A 19,570-nucleotide genomic window follows, 5' to 3' on the forward strand; every position below is an offset into this window, starting at 1 on the left:
GTAACAGCAGAAGAGTGACTGCAGCTCTGGAGGTGACTGGAGGATAAGACACGATCTAACAGTAGAATAGTGACTGCAGCTCTGGAGGTGACTGGAGGATAAGACATGATGTAACAGCAGAATAGTGACTGCAGCTTTGGAGGTGACTGGAGGAAAAGACATGTGATAAGGCCTTATTGTGGCTGCAGCTTTGGTGGTGACTGGTGTCTTTGTGTCTTCAGGTGAGCGGATGGTGAACGGTGGCGCTGTGTGGAGCGGGGGGCGGTGTGCTGCGGTGGAGGACGCTGCGGGGGGTGTTGGGGGCGCCGGTCCTCCGGGGGTCCGGGGCACCAGAAGATCTTTGCGGTTAGTGAAGCGTCACTCCGGACAGCGGACAGATCTGCAGGCGTCCGGTCCTTCGGGCCCCCGCTCCCCGTCCCCCGCCTCCTGCAGGACAGATGCCGCCCCGGAGACCCTGGACAGCGGGGGTCACTCTCACACCTGCGCTCGGTGCGGGGAGAGCTGGAGCCGCCTCATCGACTTCCTGAACCACCAGACGGGCGACTGCCAGGACCGGCCGCACCGCTGCGGCGTCTGCGCCAAGAGCTTCGCCAAGAAGCAGCACCTGAGCGCCCACCGCAGGACGCACACGGAGGAGCGGCCATACACCTGCCAGCAGTGCGGCCGCAGCTTCCGGCAGAACTCCACGCTCACCACCCACCTGTGGAGCCACGCCGGCCACAAGCCCTTCCACTGCTCCTGCTGCACCAAGAGCTTCAGCCGCAAGACCGACCTGGTGGCGCACGTGCGCAGGCACACGGGCGAGCGGCCCTACGAGTGCCCCTACTGCCGGGACCGCTTCATCCGCAAGAAGTCTCTGCAGCGCCACCTGCTGAAGCACGCGGGCCACAGCCTGAGCGCCGGCTGGCAGAGCCCCCGCCTGAAGGCAGAGGAGCCCCCCACACAGGAGGAGGCAGCGCGTCCGGCAGTCGAGCCCGCCACAGAGGTAACGAGCGAGAGCTCATCCTGAGCCTCCCGGTGCATCAGCAGCGCTGCACCGAGGACTCACGACAGGGAGGAAACCGACAACAGTCAGGGAGCGCGGAAGTAGCGCAATTCTTCTCAGTAACATCAGACATGAGCGGTCACAAGGGGTTAATTACGGTGGAAGGGATACATAGTTCAGGGTGACATCACATGGCTGCTGTATGATGTCATCACCAGCCGCAGCCATCACATGGCATCATTATGGCCGTGCAATCATCTCCCCGTGATATGATCATGTGATCATCGAGGCGCAGCGTAATAATCCACCGGTCATTATAGCTCCACCAGAGAAAACAGCGGCATCAAAAGTAATGCCTGCTGCAGATCTCACAGTCACCACCAGATGGCACAGAGATCAATGCTGCAGATCTCACAGTGACCACCAGATGGCACAGAGATCAATGCTGCAGATCTCACAGTGACCACCAGATGGCACAGAGATCAATGCTGCAGATCTCACAGTGACCACCAGATGGCACAGAGATAAATGCTGCAGATCTCACAGTCACCACCAGATGGCACAGAGATCAATGCTGCAGATCTCACAGTGACCACCAGATGGCACAGAGATCAATGCTGCAGATCACACAGTGACCACCAGATGGCACAGAGATAAATGCTGCAGATCTCACAGTCACCACCAGATGGCACAGAGATAAATGCTGCAGATCTCACAGTGACCACCAGATGGCACAGAGATCAATGCTGCAGATCTCACAGTGACCACCAGATGGCACAGAGATAAATGCTGCAGATCACACAGTGACCACCAGATGGCACAGAGATAAATGCTGCAGATCTCACAGTGACCACCAGATGGCACAGAGATAAATGCTGCAGATCACACAGTGACCACCAGATGGCACAGAGATAAATGCTGCAGATCTCACAGTCACCACCTGCAGCATTTATCTCTGTGCCATCTGGTGGTGACTGTGAGATCTGCAGCATTTATCTCTGTGCCATCTGGTGGTGACTGTGAGATCTGCAGCATTTATCTCTGTGCCATCTGGTGGTGACTGTGAGATCTGCAGCATTTATCTCTGTGCCATCTGGTGGTGACTGTGAGATCTGCAGCATTTATCTCTGTGCCATCTGGTGGTCACTGTGAGAACTGCAGTATTTATCTCTATGCCATCTGGTGGTCACTGTGAGAACTGCAGCATTTATCTCTGTGCCATCTGGTGGTCACTGTGAGAACTGCAGCATTTATCTCTGTGCCATCTGGTGGTCTCTGTGTGATCTGCAGCATTTATTTCTGTGGCATCTGGTGGTCACTGTGAGAACTGCAGCATTTATCTCTGGCATCTGGTGGTCACTGTGAGAACTGCAGCAGTTATCTCTGTGCCATCTGGTGGTCACTGTGAGAACTGCAGCATTTATCTCTGTGTCATCTGGTGTTCACTGTGAGATGTGCAGCATTTATCTCTGTGCCATCTGGTGGCCACTGTGAGAACTGCAGCATTTATCTCTGTGTCATCTAGTGTTCACTGTGAGATGTGCAGCATTTATCTCTGTGCCATCTGGTGGTCACTGTGAGAACTGCAGCATTTATCTCTGTGCCATCTGGTGGTCACTGTGAGAACTGCAGCATTTATCTCTGTGCCATCTGGTGGTCACTGTGAGAATTGCAGCATTTATCTCTGTGCCATCTGGTGGTCACTGTGAGAACTGCAGCATTTATCTCTGTCCCATCTGGTGGTCACTGTGAGAACTGCAGCATTTATCTCTGTGCCATCTGGTGGTCACTGTGAGAACTGCAGCATTTATCTCTGTGCCATCTAGTGGCCACTGTGAGATGTGCAGCATTTATCTCTGTGCCATCTGGTGGTCACTGTGAGAACTGCAGCATTTATCTCTCTGCCATCTGGTGGTCACTGTGAGAACTGCAGCATTTATCTCTCTGCCATCTGGTGGTCACTGTGAGAACTGCGGCATTTATCTCTGTGCCATCTGGTGGTCACTGTGAGATCTGCGGCATTTATCTCTGTGCCATCTGGTGGTCACTGTGAGAACTGCAGCATTTATCTCTGTGCCATCTGGTGGTCACTGTGTGACCTGTAGCATTTATCTCTTTGCTATCTGGTGGCCACTGTGAGAAGTGCAGCATTTATCTCTGTGCCATCTGGTGGTCACTTTGAGAACTGCAGCATTTATCTCTGTGCCATCTGGTGGCCACTGTGAGATCTCTAGGATTTATCTCTGTCCCATCTGGTGGTCACTGTGAGAGCTGCAGCATTTATCTCTGTGCCATCTGGTGGCCACTGTGAGAACTGCAGCATTTATCTCTGTCCCATCTGGTGGTCACTGTGAGAACTGCAGCATTTATCTCTGTGCCATCTGGTGGTCACTGTGAGAACTGCAGCATTTATCTCTGTGCCATCTGGTGGTCACTGTGAGAACTGCGGCATTTATCTCTGTGCCATCTGGTGGTCACTGTGAGATCTGCAGCATTTATCTCTGTGCCATCTGGTGGTCACTGTGAGAACTGCAGCATTTATCTCTGTGCCATCTGGTGGTCACTGTGAGATCTGCAGCATTTATCTCTGTGCCATCTGGTGGTCACTGTGAGAACTGCAGCATTTATCTCTGTCCCATCTGGTGGTCACTGTGAGAACTGCAGCATTTATCTCTGTGCCATCTGGTGGTCACTGTGAGAACTGCAGCATTTATCTCTGTGCCATCTGGTGGCCACTGTGAGAACTGCAGCATTTATCTCTGTGCCATCTGGTGGTCACTGTGAGAACTGCAGCATTTATCTCTCTGCCATCTGGTGGTCACTGTGAGAACTGCAGCATTTATCTCTCTGCCATCTGGTGGTCACTGTGAGAACTGCGGCATTTATCTCTGTGTCATCTGGTGGTCACTGTGAGATCTGCGGCATTTATCTCTGTGCCATCTGGTGGTCACTGTGAGAACTGCAGCATTTATCTCTGTGCCATCTGGTGGTCACTGTGTGACCTGTAGCATTTATCTCTTTGCTATCTGGTGGCCACTGTGAGAAGTGCAGCATTTATCTCTGTGCCATCTGGTGGTCACTTTGAGAACTGCAGCATTTATCTCTGTGCCATCTGGTGGCCACTGTGAGATCTCTAGGATTTATCTCTGTCCCATCTGGTGGTCACTGTGAGAGCTGCAGCATTTATCTCTGTGCCATCTGGTGGCCACTGTGAGAACTGCAGCATTTATCTCTGTCCCATCTGGTGGTCACTGTGAGAACTGCAGCATTTATCTCTGTGCCATCTGGTGGTCACTGTGAGAACTGCAGCATTTATCTCTGTGCCATCTGGTGGTCACTGTGAGAACTGCGGCATTTATCTCTGTGCCATCTGGTGGTCACTGTGAGATCTGCAGCATTTATCTCTGTGCCATCTGGTGGTCACTGTGAGAACTGCAGCATTTATCTCTGTGCCATCTGGTGGTCACTGTGAGAACTGCAGCATTTATCTCTGTGCCATCTGGTGGTCACTGTGAGAACTGCGGCATTGATCTCTGTGCCATCTGGTGGTCACTGTGAGATCTGCAGCATTTATCTCTGTGCCATCTGGTGGTCACTGTGAGAACTGCAGCATTTATCTCTGTGCCATCTGGTGGTCACTGTGAGAACTGCAGCATTTATCTCTGTGCCATCTGGTGGTCACTGTGAGAACTGCGGCATTTATCTCTGTGCCATCTGGTGGTCACTGTGAGAACTGCAGCATTTATCTCTGTGCCATCTGGTGGTCACTGTGAGAACTGCAGCATTTATCTCTGTGCCATCTGGTGGCCACTGTGTGATCTGCAGCATTTATCTCTGTGCCATCTGGTGGTCACTGTGAGATCTGCAGCATTTATCTCTGTGTCATCTGGTGGTCACTGTGAGATCTGCAGCATTTATCTCTGTGCCATCTGGTGGTCACTGTGAGAACTGCAGCATTTATCTCTGTGCCATCTGGTGGCCACTGTGAGAACTGCAGCATTTATCTCTGTCCCATCTGGTGGTGACTGTGAGAATTGCAGCATTTATCTCTGTGCCATCTGGTAGTCACTGTGAGAACTGCAGCATTTATCTCTGTCCCATCTGGTGGTCACTGTGAGAACTGCAGCATTTATCTCTGTGCCATCTGGTGGCCACTGTGAGATCTCTAGCATTTATCTCTGTCCCATCTGGTGGTCACTGTGAGAACTGCAGCATTTATCTCTGTGCCATCTGGTGGTCACTGTGAGAACTGCAGCATTTATCTCTGTGCCATCTAGTGGCCACTGTGAGATGTGCAGCATTTATCTCTGTGCCATCTGGTGGTCACTGTGAGATCTGCAGCATTTATCTCTGTCCCATCTGGTGGCCACTGTGAGAACTGCAGCATTTATCTCTGTCCCATCTGGTGGTGACTGTGAGAATTGCAGAATTTATCTCTGTGCCATCTGGTGGTCACTGTGAGAACTGCAGCATTTATCTCTGTCCCATCTGGTGGTCACTGTGAGAACTGCAGCATTTATCTCTGTGCCACCTGGTGGCCACTGTGAGATCTCTAGCATTTATCTCTGTCCCATCTGGTGGTCACTGTGAGATGTGTAGCATTTATCTCTGTGCCATCTGGTGTTCACTGTGAGAACTGCAGCATTTATCTCTGTGCCATCTGGTGGTCACTGTGAGAACTGCAGCATTTATCTCTGTGCCATCTGGTGGTCACTGTGAGAACTGCGGCATTTATCTCTGTGCCATCTGGTGGTCACTGTGAGAACTGCAGCATTTATCTCTGTGCCATCTGGTGGTCACTGTGAGAACTGCAGCATTTATCTCTGTGCCATCTGGTGGCCACTGTGTGATCTGCAGCATTTATCTCTGTGCCATCTGGTGGTCACTGTGAGATCTGCAGCATTTATCTCTGTGTCATCTGGTGGTCACTGTGAGATCTGCAGCATTTATCTCTGTGCCATCTGGTGGTCACTGTGAGAACTGCAGCATTTATCTCTGTGCCATCTGGTGGCCACTGTGAGAACTGCAGCATTTATCTCTGTCCCATCTGGTGGTGACTGTGAGAATTGCAGCATTTATCTCTGTGCCATCTGGTAGTCACTGTGAGAACTGCAGCATTTATCTCTGTCCCATCTGGTGGTCACTGTGAGAACTGCAGCATTTATCTCTGTGCCATCTGGTGGCCACTGTGAGATCTCTAGCATTTATCTCTGTCCCATCTGGTGGTCACTGTGAGAACTGCAGCATTTATCTCTGTGCCATCTGGTGGTCACTGTGAGAACTGCAGCATTTATCTCTGTGCCATCTAGTGGCCACTGTGAGATGTGCAGCATTTATCTCTGTGCCATCTAGTGGTCACTGTGAGAACTGCAGCATTTATCTCTGTCCCATCTGGTGGCCACTGTGAGAACTGCAGCATTTATCTCTGTCCCATCTGGTGGTGACTGTGAGAATTGCAGCATTTATCTCTGTGCCATCTGGTGGTCACTGTGAGAACTGCAGCATTTATCTCTGTCCCATCTGGTGGTCACTGTGAGAACTGCAGCATTTATCTCTGTCCCATCTGGTGGTCACTGTGAGAACTGCAGCATTTATCTCTGTGCCACCTGGTGGCCACTGTGAGATCTGCAGCATTTATCTCTGTGCCATCTGGTGGTCACTGTGAGAACTGCAGCATTTATCTCTGTGCCATCTAGTGGCCACTGTGAGATGTGCAGCATTTATCTCTGTGCCATCTGGTGGTCACTATGAGAACTGCAGCATTTATCTCTGTCCCATCTGGTGGTCACTCTGAGATGTGTAGCATTTATCTCTGTGCCATCTGGTGGTCACTGTGAGAACTGCAGCATTTATCTCTGTCCCATCTGGTGGTCACTGTGAGATCTGCAGCATTTATCTCTGTGCCATCTGGTGGTCACTGTGAGAACTGCAGCATTTATCTCTGTGCCATCTAGTGGCCACTGTGAGATGTGCAGCATTTATCTCTGTGCCATCTGGTGGTCACTATGAGAACTGCAGCATTTATCTCTGTCCCATCTGGTGGTCACTGTGAGATGTGTAGCATTTATCTCTGTGCCATCTGGTGTTCACTGTGAGAACTGCAGCATTTATCTCTGTGCCATCTGGTGGTCACTGTGAGAACTGCAGCATTTATCTCTGTGCCATCTGGTGGTCACTGTGAGAACTGCAGCATTTATCTCTGTGCCATCTGGTGGTCACTGTGAGATGTGCAGCATTTATCTCTGTGCCATCTGGTGGTCACTGTGAGAACTGCAGCATTGATCTCTGTGCCATCTGGTGGTCACTGTGAGAACTGCAGCATTTATCTCTGTGCCATCTAGTGGTCACTGTGAGAACTGCAGCATTTATCTCTTTGCCATCTGGTGGCCACTGTGAGATCTGCAGCATATATCTCTGTGCCATCTGGTGGTCACTGTGAGAACTGCGGCATTTATCTCTGTGTCATCTGGTGGTCACTGTGAGATCTCTAGCATTTATCTCTGTGCCATCTGGTGGTCACTGTGAGATCTCTATTATTTATCTCTGTCCCATCTGGTGGTCACTGTGAGAACTGCAGCATTTATCTCTGTGCCATCTGGTGGTCACTGTGAGAACTGCGGCATTTATCTCTGTGTCATCTGGTGGTCACTGTGAGATCTCTAGCATTTATCTCTGTGCCATCTGGTGGTCACTGTGAGATCTCTATTATTTATCTCTGTCCCATCTGGTGGTCACTGTGAGAACTACAGCATTTATCTCTGTGTCATCTGGTGGTCACTGTGAGAACTGCAGCATTTATCTCTGTGCCATCTGGTGGTCACTGTGAGAACTGCAGCATTTATCTCTGTGTCATCTGGTGGTCACTGTGAGATCTGCAGCATTTATCTCTGTGCCATCTGGTGGTCACTGTGAGAACTGCAGCATTTATCTCTGTGCCATCTGGTGGCCACTGTGAGATCTGCAGCATTTATCTCTGTGCCATCTGGTGTTCACTGTGAGGACTGCAGCATTTATCCCTGTCCCATCTGGTGGTCACTGTGAGAACTGCAGCATTTATCTCTGTCCCATCTGGTGGTCACTGTGAGAACTGCAGCATTTATCTCTGTCCCATCTGGTGGTCACTGTGAGAACTGCAGCATTTATCTCTGTCCCATCTGGTGGTCACTGTGAGAACTGCAGCATTTATCTCTGTCCCATCTGGTGGTCAACCCAACTACAACACACATCACTGCTGTAGGCTCTGCTGCAGTGTATTGTGGGAGGTGTGACTTAAGATGAGCGGAGGTTGGGTTAGGCTCTGCTGCGTTGCATTGTGGGAGATGTGACCTCAGATGGGCGGGTGGTTGGCTCAGGCTGTGCTGCGGTGCATTGTTTGAATGTGACCTCAGATGGGCGGGAGTTGGGTCAGGCTCTGCTGCGGTGCATTGTGGGAGGTGACATCTCAGATCGGCGGGGGTTGGGTCAGGCTCTGCTGCGGTGCATTGTGGGAGGTGTGACCTCAGATGGGCGGGATGTTGTGATTTCTCTTTCTGGGCTCCCTCTGGTGATTACTGAAGGTAGTGGAGCTGGTCAGATTGACAGAGGCTTGCCACCTGATAATGAGGACGATGATTGGAGATCTGGGGTTTCTGACTGGGTTCAAAAAAACTTACACAACAAGATATGGCCTTACCAGGACCCTGTCTGATGACAAATGCACATCTAGCAGGATGCAGCTGGCCTCCACTAATAGAGGCAAGGGGCAGCTCAGGTGCAAACTACTGATAAAAACAGCCACCCCACACCTAACAAACCATGGTGGGGTTGGATGTCTAGTAGGAAAAATGCACATAGATAAGGCTTGCATAGGACGTCAGTCACACATATATAAGTGTGATGAAAAAAACAGTGGAGGCCAGCTGCATCCTGCTATATGTGCATCTGTCATCAGACAGGGTTCTGGTAAGGCTATATCTTGTTGTGTGAGTTTCTGACTGGATTTAAGACAGCCGACTCCCTCTATCCCTGCTGGTGATTTTTTCTGGCCTCCTGAGGTCTTGGTTTCCAGCTCAGTCCCTGCATGCTCAGCTAAGTGTTCTTTTGCTATTGTTCACATTTGATTTGGTTTTGTCTATTCAGTCTGTGTGGTCAGCCAGCTCCGGCTGGTGCTGAATTTCCATCCTTATGTTACTGTTTGTGCCAGTTTGTTTTTGTCCCTTATTACAGTAGATTGGCCTCTTTTTTGCTCTGCTTTCAGAATATACCAGAGTGCTGATATAGTGGGCGAAGTAAAGTGACTTCAGTATTTTTCTATCAGACGTGTTGGGCATTTTTTGCAGGGTTTTTTGTGTGATTGCAGACAGTGTCTTTCCTTTCTAGTTAGTGTGAGCCCCATCGTTTGCTCAGTCTATTTACCTACCTGCGTTTGTGCTTTCATCTTGTCTCACTGACAATACATGTTTGGGGCTATCTATTCCTTTGGGGTCTGCTCTGGGGCAGTATAGATTTCCCCTTTCCTGCTTTACGCTTTTTTAGCTCTCCGGCTGTGTCGAGGCATCTAGAATCATCGTAGGCACACTCCACGGCAGCTGCTAGTAGTGTGGTAGGATCAGGGATCTGCAATCCGCTTAGTTACCAACCTCTCTGGTTTTGTGTCTTAGCTTGGTCTTGCTTTCCTCCTCAGTGACCCATTCATAACAGAATCACCAGCCTAACTGTAGACTCTAGGGTACTCAAAAGAAGGAACGAATTGTAAAAAAAAAAAAAAGTGTCAGAATTTTTTTTTTTTAATATATTTTTTCCTCTTTTTCTCTGGGGCCGTAGGAGGATTTTTTTTCCTAATGGAGATAAAGCAATTGTCTGATCGTGTGGAGCAGCTCGCTGCTGAATTACAGGGAATTTCCACCTATGTCGCTCAATCATCTGCTGCTGAACCCAAGATCCCTACTCCTGATGTGTTTTCTGGGGATCGGTCTAAATTTCTGAATTTTAAGAATAATTGTAAATTATTTCTTGCTTTGAAGGCTAACTCATCGGGGAGCTCTGTGCTGCAGGTTAAAATGGTCATCTCCTTGCTGCGCGGCGATCCCCAGGATTGGGCTTTTTCTCTGACACCTGAAAATCCTGTTCTGACTAATGTGGATGCATTTTTTCAAGCCTTGGGGTTGTTGTATGATGAACCTAATTCCGTTGATCAAGCTGAGAGAACCCTGTTGGCATTAAACCAGGGTCAGGATTCTGCAGTTATACTGTCAAAAATTCCGAAAGTGGGCGGTCCTTACTACATGGAATGATAGTGCATTGGCAGCTCTCTTTCGGAAAGGTTTGTCAGAGACCGTAAAAGATGTTATGGTGGGATTTCCTGTTCCCTCTGGTCTGGATGGCTCTATGTCATTAGCCATTCAAGTTGATTGGCGTTTATGTGAACGTAAAACTACACGGGAGGCGCTGCCACCTTTTGGACAAATGTCTGAACCTATGCAATGTGATGGGGTTTTGTCTAGGGCGCAACATCAGGAGTTTAGAAGGCGTAATAAGCTGTGTTTTTTCTGTGGAGACGTCTCTCATACTATTTCTGTCTGCCCTAAACGAGAGAAGCGTTTTGCACACACATTTGCTGTGGGCAGTATACAACCTAAGTTCCTTTTGGCAATTACTCTGATCTGCTCCTTATCCACGTTTTCCGCTATGGCTTTTGTGGATTCAGGAGCAGCGTTGAATCTGATGGATTTGGACTTTGCTAAACGTTGTGGTTTTTCCATGACGCCTCTGCGGACACCTATTCCTTTGAGGGGTATTGATGCCACTCCTTTGGCGGAGAATAAACCTCAGTTTTGGACCCAGGTGATAATGCGAGTTGCCCCAGACCACCAAGAAAATTATATATTTTTGGTGCTGCATAATTTGCATGATACTATTGTTCTGGGTTTTCCTTGGCTGAAAACTCATAATCCAGTTTTGGATTGGAAATCTGTGTCTGTGGTGAGTTGGGGTTGTCAGTGTGTTCTTAGGGGCGCTCCTGTTTTCTCCACCTCTCCTCAGTCTCATGATGTTCCTGATTATCTGGCTGAATTCTCTGATGTATTTAGTGAGAGTAAGTCTGCGTCTTTGCCCCCTCATAGGAGTTATGACTGTGCAATTGAGTTGATGCCTGGGTGTAAATTTCCCAAGGGTCGGCTTTTCAACTTATCTGTACCCGAACATGATGCTATGCGATCCTATATTAAGGAGTCGTTGGAGAAGGGTCATATTAGACCATCCTCGTCACCTTTAGGTGCTGGGTTTTTTTTGTGGCCAAGAAAGATGGTTCATTAAGACCGTGTATTGATTATCGTTCCCTTAACAAGATGACAGTTAAATATCAGTATCCGTTACCTCTGATGTCTGATTTATTCTCCAGAGTTAAAGGTGCTTGCTGGTTTACTAAGTTTAACCTCAGAGTGGCGTATAATCTTATTCGCATCAAGCACGGGGATGAATGGAAGTCGGCGTTTAATACTTCGGAGGGACATTTTGAGTCCTGGTGATGCCTTTTGGGCTCACTAATGCCCCTTCTGTCTTCCAGTCCTTTATGAATGATTTTTTCCGGGACTTTGTGGATAATTTTTGATCATCTATCTGGATGATATTTTGATCTTTTCCAGTGATTGGGATTCTCATGTGGAACATGTCCGGACTGTGTTCCGGATTCTGAGGGAAAATTCTCTGTATGTTAAGGGATCGAAATGCCTTTTTGGAGTACAGAGGATTTCATTTTTGGGATTCATTTTGTCCCCGTCTGCTATTGAAATGGACCCGGCCAAGGTACAGGCCATTTATGATTGGGTTCAGCCCACTTCTTTGAAGGCTCTTCAGAAGTTTTTGGGTTTTGCTAATTTCTACCGTAAATTTATAGGTAATTTTTCTGGTATTGTCAAACCACTGACTGATCTGACCAAGAAGGGCGCTGATGTGCTGAATTGGTCTTCTGAGGCTGTCTCAGCATTTCAGGAGCTTAAGCGGAGATTTACTTCAGCTCCAGTTTTACGGCAACCTGATGTCTCACTTCCATTTCAAGTGGAGGTGGACACTTCTGAGATTGGTGCAGGAGCTGTGTTGTCCCAAAAAGACCCTGTGACTTCTAAGATGAATCCCTGTGCCTTCTTTTCCCGAAAGTTCTCCCCATCTGAACGCAGCTATGACGTGGGGAATCGGGAATTGTTGGCCATGAAATGGGCATTTGAGGAGTGGAGACATTGGTTGGAGGGAGCTAGACATCAAGTTGTGGTCCTCACCGACCAAAAGAATCTGATTTATCTGGAGTCGGCCAAACGCTTGAATCCTAGACAGGCTAGATGGGCCTTGTTTTACACGCGTTTTAATTTTGTGGTCTCTTTTCTTCCAGGCACTAAGAATGTTAAGGCAGACACCCTTTCTAGGAGTTTCTTTGCGGATTCTCTTGATGTGACCGAGCCTACTACCATTCTAAATGAGGGTGTAGTTCTTTCCGCCATCTCACCGGATTTGAGACGTGCCCTGGAGGAATTTCAGGAGGATAAACCTGAACGTTGCCCTATGGGAAAATTGTATGTCCCTGACCAGTGGAGGAAAAGAGTGATGTCTGAAATTCATTGCTCCGCATTGGCTGGTCATCCAGGTATTTTTGCTACCAGAGATTTGGTGAGTCGGTCCTTTTGGTGGCCTGCCTTGTCTCGTGATGTCAGGAATTTTGTGCAGTCCCGTGGGACTTGTTCTCGGTCTAAACCCTGTTCTCGTTCTAGTGGGTTGCTGATGCCCTTGCCGGTGCCCAAGAGGCCATGGACCCATATCTCAATGGATTTTATTTCTGATCTTCCTGTCTCTCAGAGAATGACTGTTATCTGGGTGATTAGTGATAGATTCTCTAAGATGGTTCATCTTGTACCACTCCCAAAGTTGCCATCTTCTGCTGAGTTGGTGCCCTTGTTTTTACAACAGGTGGTTCTTTTACATGGGATTCCTGAGAACATTGTGTCGGACAGAGAAGTCCAGTTTGTTTCCAGATTCTGGAAAGCCTTTTGTTCCAATCTGGGAATTCAGTTATCCTTCTCCTCTGCATTTCATCCTAAGACCAATGGGCAGACTGAGAGAACAAACCTGTCATGATCCAGGACGGAGTTTCGCTTTGGCTCATCCTGATCAGACTGGGGGTTAATTGTTCCGTCTCTCTCTGGCAGAGGGCGGCTATTTAATGCTCACTGGACCTAGGTCCGGTGTCAATTATACTCCTGCCCTCGGTTGAGTAAGGGTAGTTTCACATTTGCGTTTAAGGCCGCAGCGACGGCCTGCGCACCGGCGCTGCTAAGCCCCACCCCCTGTCGCGCCTCCTCCGGTAGCTCCGCCTACGGGCGCATGACGCTGCATGCGTCCTGCGTCCCCTATCTGTAGCACTGGGGACGCAGGCATGCGTTTGGCGGCGCATGCGTCCTTTTGACGCTGCGCCGACCAGCGCCAAAAGCAACCTGTTGCAATTTGGCCCATTTGATTGTGCCGCTTACCTGGTTCCAGGTGCTAAATTGCCCAAAGCCCGCTTGTATAACCTTTCATGTGCCTTGTGCCTGATATCTTGCTTGCTTGTTTGGTTTTGATCCGGTTCTGTCCCTGTTACGAGTTCTGCCTGCCCCTCTTGTACTGCGCTACCTCTCGTGTATGACTCTCTGCTTGTGACCCGACTTCTCTCTGCTCGTCCCCTTGGTACCACGTCACCCTCTTGTGAATGACCTTTGGCTTTGTCTGACCACCCGTCTGTTTGTCCCTCCTGTGCCTCGTTTGCCCGTACTGTTGTGACCTCCGTTCTGCCTGACTCTGAGTTGCATGGTGTCCTGTCATCTCTGAAAGCAGGACGCTAAGCCCCTCCCCCTTGCAGTCACATGACCATAGGTCCTGTGCCAGCTTGCTAACTTCAGTGTCCTCAGGTCCTGTGCCTCTTTACTTTCCGGCGCTGACAGGATCCTGACACCGATAGTTAGAAGCACGCATTGTCACCTCTGCTGCCCTGCTCCACAGGTATCTTTTAGCACTGTTTCTGTACTCAGGACACGGGCACTGGCTCAGTGAGCGAGTGTAGTGCGGTGTTCCTGACAAAACCAAAATGAATAATAAAGTAACTTGGCACTCAACTTTGAATGATCTTTTTTTGAAAAATAATTTTATTGTGTGCAGTCTTAGAAACGTTTCGTCCCACAACAGGCCTTCGTCAGTCGGGTAAACCAGTCAAATCCAATACATATAGGTTTTAGTGTAGTATCAGACTCTCTAAATTCAAATAGAGATCACCTAGATATAGGATGCTTGGCCTGTTTAATTTCTCTTTATGAAGTTTTATGTTCCAAGGCCCATATGGGGCTTGAAAGGCAGGCGTGGAGTTTATAGGATTGTGTTCTTGCCGAAAAATTTCCATATGGGACTATAAATCGGAGGGAGCACCAAATAGGTAGTCTAATCACGGTGGTGATATCTCCTAAAGCATATAGAGGCCGGCTTGGGGTATGCAGATCCAAACGCGGTATCCACCGTTAGTATGTCAGACTGAGAGAACAAACCAGACTTTGGAGTCCTATTTGAGATGTTTCATATCTGCTGATCAGGATGATTGGGTCTCATTTTTGCCTTTGGCCGAATTCGCACTAAACAATAGAGCTAGTTCTGCCACTTTGATGTCGCCCTTTTTCTGTAACTTTGGGTTTCAACCTCGATTTTCTTCAGGGCAGGTGGAATCTTCGTCCTGCCCAGGTGTGGATTCTGTGGTAGAGAGAATGCAGCAGATTTGGGACCAAGTGGTGGATAAGTTGTCCCACTCTCAGGAAAAAGCCCAGCGGTTTTCCAACCGGAATAGGACCATTGGTCCCCGGTTTAAAGTGGGTGATATGGTTTGGTTGTCTTCAAAGAATATTCCTATGAAGGTTGCGTCTCCAAAATTCAAGCCAAGATTCATTGGACCTTATAAGATTTTGGCGATCCTTAATCCTGTTTCTTTCCATTTGGCTCTTCCAGTTACGTTTAAGATTCATAACGTGTTCCATAAATCTCTGTTGAAGAGGTTTGTGGAGCCAGTAGTTCCTATGGCGGCGCCTCCTGACCCTGTATTGGTTAAAGGTAATTTGGAATATGAGGTAGAGAAAATATTGGATTCTCGTTTGGCTTGACGGAGACTCCAGTACTTGGTCAAATGGAAGGGTTATGGCCAGGAGGATAATTCTTGGGTCTCTGCTTCTGACATTCATGCTGAAAGATTGGTTCGTGCTTTTCATCGGGCCCATCCTGACCGGCCTGGTGGCATGGATGAGGGTTCGGTGACCCTTCCTCAAGGGGGGGTACTGTTGTGAATTCTCTCTCTGGCTTCCCTCTGGTGATTACTGAAGGTAGTTGAGCTGGTCAGATTGACAGAGGGGTTGCGAGTTCTCTTTCTGGACTCCCCCTGGTGGTTGCTGGAGGTAGTGGAGCTGATCTGATAATGAGGAAGACGATTGTAGATCTGGGGTTTCTGATTGGGATTAAAAGACAGCTGACTCCCTCTATCCCTGCTGGTGATTTTCTTCCTGTGCCTCCTGAGGTCTGATGTCTCCTGCTCTTTCTCTGCATGTTCAGCTAAGTGGTTCATTTGCTATTCTGTTTGCATTTGATCTGGTTTTGTCTATCTTTTCTTGGTGCGGGTCAGCCAGCTCCGGTTGGGGCTGTGCTGGACCACCGCTCCATATGTTACTGCATGTGCCAGTTTGTTTTTGTCCCCTGTTATATTGGTCTCTTTTTGCTTTGCTTTCAGAATATACCAGAGTGCTGATATAGTGGGGGCGAAGTCGTGCGACTTCAGTGTTTTTGTACATCAGACATGTTGGGCATTTTTTGCAGGGTTTTTGGCGTGATTGCAGACAGTGTCTTTCCTTTCCTGTCCTGTCTAGTCAGTGTGGGCCCCATCATTTGCTCAGTCTATTTTCCTACCTGTGTTTGTGTCTCATCTTATCTCACCAACAATATATGTTTGGGGGCTATCTATTCCTTTGGGGTCTGCTCTGGGGCAGTTTAGATTTCCCCTTTTCATGCTTTAGGTTTATTTAGTCCTTCGGCTGTGTTGAGGCGTCTAGAATCATCGTAGGTATGCTCCACGGCTGCTGCTAGTTGTGTGGATAGGATCAGGGGTCTGCAATCCGCTTAGTTACCAACCTCTCAGGTTTTCTGTGGCTTAGCTTGGGCTTGCTATCCTCCTCGGTGCCCATTCATAACAGCAGGGGTTGGGTCAGGCTCTGCTGCGGTGCATTGTAGGAGATATGACCTCAGATGGGCAGGGGTTGGGTCAGGCTGTGCTGCGGTGCATTGTAGGAGATATGACCTCAGATGGGCAGGGGTTGGGTCAGGCTGTGCTGCGGTGCATTGTAGGAGATATGACCTCAGATGGGCGGGGGTTGGGTCAGGCTCTGCTGCGGTGCATTGTGGGAGACACGTGGGTCGGGTTGTATAATGTACGAGTCATGTGACCTTGGTCTCCTTTCAGCTGTGCCTCCGCTGGGATACGGAGAGTAGAGCGGAGCATGCAGAGCGCGCACTGACACCACCACCTTTGCAGGAGCTCGTTCAGTTGTCACATCCAGTGAAAATGGAGGAGGATGAGCGGCCGGCGGCTCCTGCCCGGATGGAGCAGAGCACGCAGACAGAGGTAGCTCCCAGGCTGCGGTGCTATTATTGGCTGTCTATTGTCTGTATTGTCTATTGTCTCTGTTATCAGCCATGTTGTCTTTTCTCCTTGATCACAGAACAAGAAGCCCAGCCGGCTGCAGCAGGAGATGCTACAGGAGCTCAAGAGGTTCCGCAGGAGCGCAGCGCATGCGCAGTACGAGCGGGACCTTATAAGAGCCGCCATGGACCAGATGGGCCAAGAGATGAAGGAGCTGAAGGAGATGGTGGCCTCGCTCTGCTCCCCTGCCGGCTCTCGCTCGTCAGCCCAGCCGTCCACCATCTTGGTGCAGAACTCCTGTCCGGTGTGGAGCCGGCCCATGGAGGACACACACTCCACCGAGTCCAGCCGGGCATCTCCGGAGAGCAGCCTGCAGTGCGGATACGGCTACCCGCTGGAGGCCATTACTGAGCAGAGCCGCGAGCAGGTGTACTGGATGTATGAGAATCCTGTCCTCGACGAGGATGACATGTTACCCACCACCACCATCAAACATGAGGAGGAGGAGGAGGATGAGGAGCTCAGCCTGTCCCCCGAGGCTGGATACTACCCCCGGTATGACTCGTGCAGGATCGGGGAGCGGCTCCCTAACATCCCCCTGCAGCCGCTCAGCGCAGAGATGGAGTGGGGCCTCCTGAGCCGGAGCGCGGGGAAGCCGGGGAGGTTCGCGGCTTTGGTCTTCCGGGCCCTGGTACCCTTTGACATCTACAAGGGTTGGGTGAACCGAGTAAACCTGGATGGCCTGAGAGGACGACAGGGGATCCCGCTGAATGTGAAGAGGCGGGTGATGGCCGTGGTGGAGCGTCACTTCATCCTGCGCAAGGTGGATCACAGTGAGATCCGCAACAGACTAAATGAACAGCTGCGCACCCGGCGCAAGAGCGAAAAACTCACCCAACCCGGGCAGCCCGAAATACAGCCCCTCCACAGGTAGCAGCCGCGGACCAGGGGCCGGGTAGAGCACAGAGCTACCCAAAATACAGCATCTCCACAGGTAGTAGCCGCGGGCCAGCGGCCGGGGCGAATGCGGAACTACACGAATTACAACATCTCCACAGGTAGCAGCCGCAGACCAGGGGCCGGGGCGAGCGCGGAACTACCCAAAATACAGCCCCTCCACAGGTAGCAGCCGCGGGCCGGGGCGAGCACGGAGCTACCCGAAACACAGCTTCTCCACAGGTAGCAGCCGCGGACCAGAGGCCGGGGCGAACACGTAACTACCCGAAATACAGCCCTTCCAGAGGTAGCAGCCGTGGACCAGTGGCCGGGGTGAGCGCGGAGTTACCCGAATTACAGCATCTCCACAGGTAGCAGCCGCGGGCCAGGGGCCGGGGCGAGCGCAGAACTACCTGAAACACAGCCCTTCCACAGACAGGTAGCAGCCGGGGGCCGGGGAGAGTGCAGAGCTAGCACTCTATGGGATCTCATGTATGATTCAGCACGAGCAGCCTTCTGACTTACAACACACCATGCGCGGGAGAGGTTGGCAGCTCGCTGGCCGATCCCCACAAAGCCTTCAGTCATCACATCCCGCGCGTCTTACGTACACGCAGTATCTCGTGGTGTTGCTTCTGGGGAGGGTGGGCGAGGCGCTGACCCTGCAGGCTGCTGATACAGACAGGTGTGAGAGTTGCTCCAGCCTCGGTGGCCACAGTCACTATATGCAATAAAGTGGTGACTGGAAGCCTCACCAGAGACTGCCCCTATACACAGCACAGACTTGTTCAGTAAAAAGGCTGGGAAGCCGACTGACGGCCTATATGGACACTACAATTGCGGCTGTCAGTGGTTGTCACCCAGCGTGGATGCTGGTCTCTGGGAGGGAGGTTTCTCGGCTCCTTGTATTGATCCTCTCGTCAGATCACTTGTTACATGTTTTTATTACATTTTTACTTTGCGTCTTTCCATATAAAATAAAAGATGTTATGATGCAGTTCACACATCGGCCACTAGGTTTCGTCCACTTCAGCCTGGTGGAACGACAGCAGCTCGCTTTACAGCCTGTGGGAAAGGTGGATGTTGTGTAATTATCCTGTAAACCATCGCCACAATGTGATGTCTGGTCCCAGTCTGCTGCGTATGCTCTCACTGTATGTCCATCACTGTTGAAAAAGCGGTGCTGTAATGAGGAGTCATCTTATTGCTGATGATGTGTTGAGTCATATGGGCGGTGCTGGTGTGCTGAAGAGTTATGCGGTCAGTGCTGATGTGATGAGGAGTCCTGTGGGCAGTGCTGGTGGGATGAGTCACGTAGGCAGTGCTGATTTCATGAGTCATGTGGGTTGTGCTGGTGGGATGAATTGTTGGCAGTATGGTGTGATGAGTCGTGGTTGGTGCTGCTGTAATGAGTCATGTGGGCGGACCTGGTGTGATGAGAAGTCATGTGGGCTGTGCTGGAGTGGAAGGACTGATGATGTCACAGAGCACAGGGAATGGTTATCAGGAGGACTGATTGTCAGGGATTTATATATAGCGGAGACAGAGGGTCAGTGGGTGCTCTCGTCCGCTGGCCCGGCTGCCTTTACCAAGACTGCATGGACCAGGGCTCACACCACTGAGCGCCGCTCTATCCCCCGGTGGGCGATACACTACACATTACGCAGGGTGAGGGTAACACAGTGTGGCCATACTTCATTGAACCACAACACCCAATAGCACACAGAACAATCCCAGCAATCACCCCAAGATGGTGACGTTACAGGGTCTCACCCTTCCGCTGACTCGCCGGGATATTGGTAGATGTTACGTCCGAGCTCCCAGGGTCACTACCCCGCCTGTGATAACACACAGAGAGGAGGTAACGGCCAGCGTAGGGAGATGACCGAGAGCAGCCCTGTGTTGATTCAGCCGGGTCCGATGTACCCCGAGCTGAGATCCTGAAGAGTGACACCAACCAGAAGAAAAGAAGTCTCTTTTATACC

At 50.2% G+C, this 19,570-nt stretch overlaps 1 protein-coding gene across 1 annotated transcript in view; it reads left to right on the forward strand.

Annotated features, from left to right (window-relative positions):
• Window positions 1-18,589, forward strand: part of LOC141072453 (uncharacterized) — a 46,987-nt gene extending 28,398 nt beyond the window's left edge. Inside the window, exons 4-6 of the mRNA XM_073559730.1 lie at window positions 222-985; window positions 16,470-16,631; window positions 16,729-18,589. Coding sequence (XP_073415831.1) covers window positions 222-985; window positions 16,470-16,631; window positions 16,729-17,583 — 1,781 coding nt within the window. The 3' untranslated portion in view covers window positions 17,584-18,589. The remainder of the gene's footprint in view (window positions 1-221; window positions 986-16,469; window positions 16,632-16,728) is intronic.
• Window positions 18,590-19,570: the final 981 nt, after the last annotated feature.

The sequence above is a fragment of the Dendrobates tinctorius genome, unplaced genomic scaffold (assembly GCF_039654945.1).
Source record: "Dendrobates tinctorius isolate UK_male_01 unplaced genomic scaffold, ASM3965494v1 ptg000273l, whole genome shotgun sequence".
Lineage (NCBI taxonomy): Eukaryota > Metazoa > Chordata > Amphibia > Anura > Dendrobatidae > Dendrobates > Dendrobates tinctorius.